This window comes from Helianthus annuus, chromosome 7, assembly GCF_002127325.2.
Source record: "Helianthus annuus cultivar XRQ/B chromosome 7, HanXRQr2.0-SUNRISE, whole genome shotgun sequence".
Taxonomy (NCBI): domain Eukaryota; kingdom Viridiplantae; phylum Streptophyta; class Magnoliopsida; order Asterales; family Asteraceae; genus Helianthus; species Helianthus annuus.
The window spans coordinates 107,129,870-107,140,111 of NC_035439.2; the positions used below are offsets into that span (position 1 = coordinate 107,129,870).

The following is a 10,242-nucleotide window of genomic DNA, read 5'->3' on the forward strand; positions in this document are numbered from 1 at the left end:
CACATCCTAATACATTCAATCGGATTAAACATACCAGCCTCATAACCGATCAATACTAACACTCGACTCTATAGCATACCATCCGATTAATATGAACCCATTCTAATACACACATACAACCGATTAACAGACATTGAGTTTTAAACTCGTAATATGCATACCCGATTATCATGAATATACTCGATGTACATGTGTGAGCCGATTACAAACTTACTATCCAAACCAAGATGCAAACAATCCAAGAACACGTAACATCATTCAACACAACATCAATATTAAACACTAACCGATTAGAAACAGGTGATCCAAACCACGAACAAGAAGGTCTTCGGGATGGAGGATCGGGTTGCCGCAAGTTTGAGCGAGAGGGAGAGAGAGGAGCTAGGGTTTTTGTGAACTTGTGTGTGTGTTTTGTGTTGTAACGATTGAGAGAACAGCCCCCTAAGGGTGTTTGTTTGCGTGAAAGGGAAGTGGGCCGAGCCCAACTCGGCTACCCATTGATCCGAATGCAAGGTGTAGCCCAAATGGGCTTGTGCGATCGAATGGTGTTGTGCGTTTGGGCTTGAATACATAGAAACACATATCATATCGTACATTCGTTCAACACACATATGACACAATCACAACATACAATAATCCTAACAATCATTCGCTAAATCAACAAGGTTCACACAAGCACGTATCATGACGCAAAGTAGGTTCGGAATTACGAGTTGTCACATTATCCCCAACTAAAAAGAAATTTCGTCCCGAAATTTGGTATGCACTCACTGAGGAAGGTAGGTAAGCTGTATCGTTCACTGGTTTTCCTGGGGTGTCACATATGTCGCCGCTAAAAGTCAATTTTTTTTTAAAATTTTTGTTGCATATGCAGTATTTCCTGTTATAAACAAACCTGCCAATTTTCAAGTTTTACGCAACACAAAAAGACTAAACAAACATAATGCTTTACATACTAAAATCGCATAAAACATTTCCGTACAATAATATCCGAAAAATAACATTCTAAAAAGCTGTACAATAATACTAATTACTCCTCAGCATCCTTGTCAAAAAGATTGTCATAGTCATAGTCATCGTCGGTCGCGGCTTGCTTTCCCCTCGCCGCAAGAAAGGTTTCAAGTTGGTTTATGAATGCCGGACTTTGGAACAAAGTCGAAACATACTCCTACATTAACACATATCAAACCCAATATTCTATGAGTATTCAGAGCGGCTAAAGGTTCAACAATATATAAAAACGGAACCAAAACTAAAAGCCTAAGTTATATTGAAAACATATAGTGTTAGATTGTAATATTATATATTGTTTGGATACATGCTATATTTTTGAAGTCAAATTGTATAGTTTACCTCCGAAAAGGGTTGTGCGGTTTGAGGTAGTGTATTAAACGGGTTCGATGGCGTATTCGAAGGCTTAGGCCCAAGCCCCCGGAGCCATCCTCGCCGATCACCCAAAACGTTTTGAAACACGGCAGCCTCATTCGGCGATTCGGCGGTTGAGAACCGCCGCTTTCTCCGCCCATAATCTCGCGTTCTAGATTAAGCTATATTTTACCAAGATGGTTAGATATAAATACAAATAGAGTAAATTACAACCGGTGTCCTTTACATTTCTACTATATTACAACCCATTTTTTACAGCTTTGACTCTGTAATATCTTTAGTTAAAGGTGTACAAACGTAAAGGACACCGGTTGTAATTTACTCATATAAATATATATATATATATATATATATATATATATAGATAGATAGATAGATACTTACATAATTCTGCTCGGCTACCGGGTCAACAAAATTCCCATCTTTATCGGTGTGAGTTTTGCGGTACTTATCAAGACGTTTCAAACCCTGTTTAACATTAAAACTTAGATTAGACGTTAAATAAACATAAACATACAAACACACACATATAAAACATTACATGTTTGTAGGCGGTGCTACTGTATGATGATGTACCCCCCCCCCCCCCCCCCCCGGTTTGGGAATTGTTGAAGTTGGCGGACTCTTATGTTTGCCTCACTTCTTGCAATATATTTGGGGTCCAAGAAGTGATCAATGGTTCTCAGCCAGTTTTCATAAGGCATATCCTCGGGGTGGTGTGCCCTTGCACTTTCGACATCGGCATAACCTCCATTATCACGAAATTCTCTCTTAGCGTAGTTCTTGCGGTCGGAGTACCGCTTCATAAGCACTTGTCTAATGCTGCCTTTTAAGTCGCGCGCCTCCAAATCCTGTTCAACTTCATCGAAATTGAAATTCTCCTAGGAATTAAATACAATTGTTAAAACATTATATAAAAACTTTAAAACATTAACCGCGCGTTTACGGATGCAAACGCGGCAGCAATCGGTGGCGTTTTTATACCCGTTTGTTGCTGCGTTTGCAGCCGTTTAACGTCATATTTACGGCTACAAACGGCTGCGTTATTGCACCTGTTTACGGCTGCAAACGCAGCAGCAAACGGGTGTAAAAACACAGCCGTTTGTTGCTGTATTTGCAGCCGTTTAACGGCGCGTTTACGGCTGCAAACGCATCAGCAAACGGCTGCATTTTTACACCCGTTTGCTGCTGCGTTTGTAGGCGTAAGCGCGCCTTTAAACGGCTGCAAACGGCTGCGTTTTTGCACCCGTATGCAGCCGTTTAACACCAATAAATGGCCTAACTTATTTACCTTTAGGTGGTTCATCACGGCATCCTTATAAGGAGTCGGAACTTTCTCCCAACCCATTCTATCAAAAGGGATGGTCCGCCACATGTACAAACCCGCCTCGCGTGAAAATAAGTCGCTCGGTACACCAACAGGGGTATACTCACTTCATGTATCACTTCATGTACTCCCTGACTTCTGCGCAGTTTTCGAGAACAAACCATTCCAACTTGCTTTTTTCAATGGTTGAAAGATATTTGATCTTCGTTGTGCTAGCCGGACGACATTTAGACTCAAATACCCAAAACTTACATTTTTTAACAACGACATCCTCGTTTCTATCTGGGCGATTGAACTTAGTCTGAACATCTTGAAGATACATTGAACAAAATGTTACAGCTTCTTCAAGCACATAACCTTCAGCTATACAACCTTCCGGCCTTGTCGGGTTTCTGACATACTTTTTTAGTTTTTTCATGTACCTTTCAAATGGATACATCCATCTGAAAGCTACTGGACCTCCCGCAATCGCTTCATCAGGTAAATGCACAAGTAAATGAACCATAATGTCAAAAAATGCCGGAGGATAGATCATCTCTAACTTGCATAGGATGGTAAGAATGTCATCCTTTGCTTTCCTCATATCTTCAACCGATAGTGTTCTGGAGCAAAGTTGCTTAAAAAACATACAAAGGTCTACCATTGGTGTAGATGTATCTTTTGTCAAAAGCCCTCTAACCCCAATCGGTATCAAACGTTGCATGAGAATATGACAGTCATGAGATTTCAGCCCAGTAATGTTAGAATTGTTATCTGTCACCCTCTTGCTGATATTAGATCCAAACCCATCTGGTAGTTTAACATTTTTTATAACTTCACAGAAAAGCTTTCGATCATCGGACTTGAATGAGTACTTTGGGTGGGGACTTAAGAACTTGCTACCCGATTGTTTCAACCACTGTGTCGGCCGGATATTTAGTTTTTGCAAGTCGTTTCGTGTGTTTGGTGTGTCTTTGGTCTTCTCATTCACTAAGAGAGTACCAAGCAAGCTGTCGCACACATTTTTCTCGATATGCATTACATTTAAGTTGTGCTTCAGCTGCAAAGAAGACCAATACTCAAGTTCAAAAAATATGCTTCGTTTGGTGCAGTTCAGCTCGAAATCTGCTCGGTTTATCCTCCCACCTCCAAAAGCTGGATGCTTTCCTGGTAGACGATGAAGTACGTGACCGTGTTGAGCTTCTATGTAAGCAGGACTAAACTGTCTCGGAAGGCCTCGTGTCTAAGGGTCTCCCGTTAAAGTCGAGACTTGTTCTCCATGGATGGTTGGCATCTAAGAACCGGCGATGACCAAAATACACACATTTACCAGTTACACGCATTGAAGGAGTGTCTTCATTGCAAGTCGGGCATGCCATGTAGCCCTGTCCGTTCCAACCTGATAGACTACTACGGGCTGGAAAGTCGTTTATGGTCCATAACAGCGCCGCCTTCATTGTGAAGAATTCGTTTGTTGTTGCGTCTTTAGTACATACACCTGAGTGCCACAAATGTTTAAGCTCATCCACTAACGGTCTAAGGTAAATATCCATGTCTTTCCCAGGTGATTTAGGGCCAGGAATCAACAAGGTCAACATGAATGTGGACTCCCGCATGCATAGCCATGGAGGCAAATTGTATGTGGTGAGTATAACGGCCATGTGCTATAAGTCGAGGGTCCGTTACCGTTAAACGGATTAAAACCGTCAGCTGCAAGCCCTAAGCGAACATTTCGTGGCTCCATCGCGAAGTTTGGGTACTTCCTATCAAAGTCTTGCCATGAAGATCCATCAACTGGATGCCTCATGGTCCCATCTTCTGAACGTCCGGTACTATGCCATATCATATCTTTTGCCGTGTGCCTTGAACTATACAAACGCCAAAGTCTAGGCGTCAAAGGAAAGTATCGTAACACCTTGCGAGCTACCTTCATGCCTTTTGTGTCTTTATCGACCCAACGACTCTCATTACAAACGGGACAACTTTGCAACGACTCGTGTTCTTTCCAGAAGAGAGCACAATCATTTACGCACGCGTCTATCATCTCCTAATCCAAACCAATCTTCTTAAATGTCTTCTTAACTACATAATGCATAGGGGGAATCTTGTTGCCTATTGGCATTGATTCTTGCAACAACTTTAGTAGACGATCAAATGAAGTATTAGTCCAATGGGATGTCTCGTTTATATTCATAAGCTTTGCTAAGAAGTCAACGGAAGAAAACTTAGTACAACCAGGATATAATTTAGATTCAACATCCTTTATTATGTCTTCAAAATCGTCATCAACACCGTTAGATTCTCCACCCGACATCTCCAGGATACGGTATGTATCTTCTTCCATACGCTCCCCCCCTAATGTCTTCAATAACGTTTTCCATACCCTCATGTGGCACCACATTATCTACTTCTACAACTGCAGGCCGAGATTTTTCGCCGTGATAGTCCCACTTTATGTAATCTTTCCAAAAAACCATACGCCCCAAATGGAGTTTCATTTTTGTGATGGTTGTTAAGCCGGAACATTTACATTTGGAACACGGACATCTAACTTCATTATGGTCGGGGAGCACTCTTTCACACATCGCGATAAAAGACTTGAGTCCTTGCTGGTAGTGAGTTGATTGAAGTGGGGAATCAATCCAGCTTTTATCGATAGGCATTATGCAACTGAAAGATAATTTAATTTAGGGTTTGCAAGACAAGGGTAGGCTGCTAAACCCACTTTTTGAACACTTTATCTCATATATGAATGTGTATCACATGGTTGTTTGTTTAAGAAAAATTCGACAGCATTTCCTCTTAGCTCCCAAGTATATATGTAAGAATATATATACCCGACGAGCAAAGAGAAAATGATAACCGAATCCTTCTTAAACAAACAATCATGTAATACACATTCACAACCTAAATGAGATAAAGTATTCAAAAAGTAGTCCCAAATTAAACGGGGACAACCTGAAATTAATTTCTAAATCAATTTCAGGCGGGTATTTCTAAGCTCATTATGGTTTAGGTATGAATTTTCGAAAAGAATAGAGCAAATATCATGCGGGTCAATTGGTAAAAGCTAGTTCATCATTACTTGACATGATGTTTTGTTTCTGATTTAAATGTGGTTATATTCAAAGGATATTATTATTATTATTATTATTATTATTATTATTATTATTATTATTATTATTATTATTATTATTATTATTATTTGTTTTTAAATAATAGAAGGGAAAAGGATCAATGAAGGTGATGGAAAAGGACAAATGTTGCAGCTAAAGGTAATAGCGGCGACATGTCGCCGCTATTGAGTTGCCGCTAAAGGGTTATTTGTCGCCGCTATTACCTTTAGCGGCGACATTTGGGACTATTAGCGGCGACATTTGTCGCCGCTATTGGTCGACCTTCTTGTGATTATAAGTTTAGTTTTATATCAATTCACTAGAACTATATACAATATATATACACACGTGCACACATACTTACAATATATATAATAGAAACCTACCAAACTTTGCCCTTATAAATTTAGTATTATACATCCTTTCATTCAAAGATTTTGTGTTAGTTAAAGTGATTATCTATCAACTATTATGATTACACATGCATTAAAATATCATTCTATTGTGTTATATATTTTTATTCAATAATCATCATTCTATTGTGTTATATATTTTTACTCAATAATCAACTAAATAATTAAATATTCTATATAACTATATTCAATCTAGATATTACATTTTATTTTTCCCTAAGATTTTTTTTTTTTTAAATATTTTGGTTTTTCATTTGCACCTGTCCAGTTAATTACATCCTGATTTCTAAACAATAACTTTTTGTATTATATCTACTCATCTCATCTCATTAGTTATAAAGTAATTATATTATCTATATAATATTTCGATGTTTTTTTCCTATATGATATTGTTAATCTTATCTTAACAAATTTACACAATTAATATATATATATTTTTTATAAATCTTGTTTAAAGATTACATAACTTTCATGGATAAAAGAAATCGAAGTTTATAATAGTTACAGTTTACTTATTATAGTAACATATTCTTAATAAGTGCATTATAATATCAAAATCCTAGCTTAGAAAGTGATTTTTTTTTAAATATTTTGGTCCCACCTGTTGATTTTTTTGCAGCATTTCAAGGATCTATTTTTTTGGAGTTTTTTTTAAATATTTTAACCCAGTTTGACTTTAGCTTCAATGTGCATAACCAAACAAATGATCTCGCCATTTCTATGGCTTTCAATTCCACAATCTGCGTATCCATCATACTTCCAATCTTCATACCAGTATAGTATTTTAATTTAAAATTCATTATAGAACTAAGACATTAACCTTATTTTGCATAAACTAACCTAAACTAACCTTATTTTGCACGAGGAGAAGAGGTGGTGCCGGTGGTGGCCGTGGAGACGAGATGGTGGCCGGTGGATAAACTACATTCACCAAGAACCACTAAATTAACAACCAATATAACAAAATAAACAAAAAAAATCAACAAAAAAAATCAACATAAAACTAACCAATTATGCCGATTTTGGAGAGATTGCGCCGATTTTTTTGCTCACCGGTGAAAGGGGAGGTGAAAAGATTTGGGGGAAAGTAGGTAGAGGGAAGAAATGGCGTTGATTCCTTGTTTTATTCGTCGAGCCAATAGAGGCGACAACATGTCGCCGCTATTGGTTATGTTTGTCGCCGCTATTGATCTAGGCATACCCCAGCCTTTGGATGATGATAACAATCGTGTGGCTAGGGTTGAAAATGGGACACCGGGTGCGGATTGGACCAATAGCGGTGACATACTGGATGTCGCCGCTAATAATGTCGCCACTATTAATTGTTATTCCTGTAGTGGTAAACGGACCGAACGAACACGAACAAGGCTATGTTCGTGTTCATTCGTTAAGGAAATTTGGATGTTCGTGAACTGTTCGCGAACATATGACGAACATAAGTTTGTGTTCGTGTTCGTTCGTTAAGGAATTTTGGTTGTTCGCGAACAGTTCGTGAACACTAACCACGAACGCAAACGAACACAAATGAACTTTAATTTTGAAAATTAAAAAAGGCACAATTAATCTTAAACATTGTACACAACGAAAATAGTTAAATATAACCATTTAAAGATTCAAGGGATTTAAAGATTGAAGGGATGGATAATATTGGGCTCAATCGATTGGAGATAAGCTGAATGAAGGAGCGTGATATCAAAAGAGGGAGAGGGCCAGAGAGAGGAAAATAACACATACGGGGAAAGTAAAAAATTAATGAAACATTAAAAACTTTTAGAAAAATAAACATAAAAAACTGAACACGAACAGACATAAACGAACGATCACGAATGAACATAAACGAACATATTACGGAACGTTCACGAACGCAGTTGAACGAACGAGACATTTGTTCGTGTTCGTTCGTTAAGCTTATCGAACGGAATTTTTTGTTCGTGTTCCTTCGTTAAGCTTATCGAACGAACATAAACGAACTTCCCGTCGAACGGTTCACGAACTGTTCGCTAAACGTTCGGTTCGTTTACAGCCCTAAACACGCGGAATGGGTCTTGTGACGGTCAAAACTGGAGATGGCATATTCAGCGGGAATTTCGGAATCCTGATTGATGACGGTTAATGCTTCTAACTGTTATTTTAACACTAACTTGCAGGTAAATCGTGTTGACTAAGTAACTCCTGAAGATATGGTCAAGAGAATACCCCATTTGTGCAAGAGGACTTTAAAAATACCTAGAGAAAGATTTACACATTAGCTGATATTGCAAATACACCCCATGTGGGCGGTAGGTATTAGTATACATCAAAACCGAAGAAACTTGCAATAAAAGATCAAATAAAAATACAACTTCATTCGACTGCATACAATAAATAGTTTGAGTTCTTTAATTTGAAAAACCCTAAACCGAGATAAAGCTATAAATAACAATATTATTTATGTTCAACTTCAACTAACTAAAAAACTCTTTTGAGGTATTTTGGTTGGTGAGTTTTGGTTCTTCACAAATTTAACATAACTAAAAGGGAAGTTGGTGCAAATAAGCATTAACCATAAATGAAGTATAAAATAAATATGTTAGAAATAACCCGTTGATGTGGCCTTAGGGATCATTTGGTAACATTACCAATATGACATAACTAGTCCCCCGACAATTACTTGATGGTAGTAATTGTAATTATTGATTAGTATTAAGGGGCAATTATGATTTCCCTTTAGGTACCATTAATAGAGAAAACATAGAGTTTTATAACATATCACCATTCATGACCATTATTCATTGATCTTTATATATTGATAACAAGTGGTGATCAAAACTCTAGAGTAGAACACCAATACTAAAATACTAAAAAATTCTCTCTAAGGTGATCCATCAACCTAAGGTACCATAACGGGAATCATGGCCTTATCTTCGTCTTCAAAGATGACCACTCCCACAAGTAAGTGTCTCTAACTTGGTATCTATATTTACGTTATGATTGAATAAACATGATTAGGTTCTATATTTTGACCCACGTTTATAGATATAATCAACATGTGGTATCAGAGCAGTGTTGATTATGTCAATTCAATCAAGAAATTTGATGTTGATGATTTGTTCTTGATGATCGTTTTAAGTTCCTTAATCGTAACAAAAAAAAAAGGAATAAAATTACCACTGCCATAAACATATGTTTCCTAATTATCAATTCATATTGTTTTCTGGTTTTAGTAATATAATATATGATGATGGAATCTTACATTATCTGAAGTAATTTTTGATCGTCCATTATATAAATCAATTTAGTAATATCATTGGTAAAATTAGATGGAACATTTTAGTTTCCTGAATTCATTTTGTGGATTCATGAATGTTTTATTTGAGTTATTTTACAACTAATTCCATTGATTTGACATGAGAGTTTTATGTAATATTAGATTAATGAAAGTAATGCAATATAAAATCTTTTGCAATGAGGATGAACTTATAATTAATAATTTTTCAATGCACTTGATTATGTATTCATGCATTCTTGAATTAATCGGTTACAAAGTCCTCATGAATTAATGTTTGAATTTAATGATTGCAATTAATGAATTGATTATAGAAATTCTAGACTATAATCCATGAACTGAATAGTTGATTTTGTGCCTAAATGTTTGTACACTTAAAGCCCTTTATATGTAACTTTTATGTGAGATTCTTATTTTGCGAATGGCCCAACTTTAATTTATACCATTTTATGTGATTATGTGTATTGTTGGATAATGAAACCAACAACGAATTGTTTAATGATGCACATAATAAATTATCAGCCTAATTTACATAAATATTTCATTTCTGGCCCAAAGGTGTTATGTTATATTTATGTGCTTTACTTTATTATTTATGTGTGTTCATGATACATGAATTTTGGTCAAAGCCAAAGCGAAGCTAGAGTTCATGTAGAACATTGAGACAGTCCATATTTATGTGTGTTCATAATATGTGAATTATGGTCAAAGCCAAAGCGAAGCCAAAGTTCATGTAGAACACTAAAGACGGTCTAT

The 10,242-nt window shown here is 36.8% G+C and overlaps 2 protein-coding genes across 2 annotated transcripts; both read right to left on the reverse strand.

Annotated features, from left to right (window-relative positions):
• Nucleotides 1-1,030: 1,030 nt before the first annotated feature.
• LOC118480226 lies at nucleotides 1,031-2,807 on the reverse strand. The gene is made up of 5 exons (XM_035974960.1): nucleotides 2,678-2,807; nucleotides 1,963-2,267; nucleotides 1,771-1,870; nucleotides 1,455-1,547; nucleotides 1,031-1,168 (listed from the first exon to the last, which is right to left on the reverse strand). Exons 1-5 carry the CDS (start codon nucleotides 2,759-2,761, stop codon nucleotides 1,031-1,033), a joined length of 720 nt encoding a protein of 239 aa, XP_035830853.1. The 5' UTR covers nucleotides 2,762-2,807.
• A 21-nt stretch (nucleotides 2,808-2,828) lies between these two features.
• LOC118480227 lies at nucleotides 2,829-4,736 on the reverse strand. The gene is made up of 3 exons (XM_035974961.1): nucleotides 4,422-4,736; nucleotides 4,030-4,356; nucleotides 2,829-3,752 (listed from the first exon to the last, which is right to left on the reverse strand). Exons 1-3 carry the CDS (start codon nucleotides 4,734-4,736, stop codon nucleotides 2,829-2,831), a joined length of 1,566 nt encoding a protein of 521 aa, XP_035830854.1.
• Nucleotides 4,737-10,242: the final 5,506 nt, after the last annotated feature.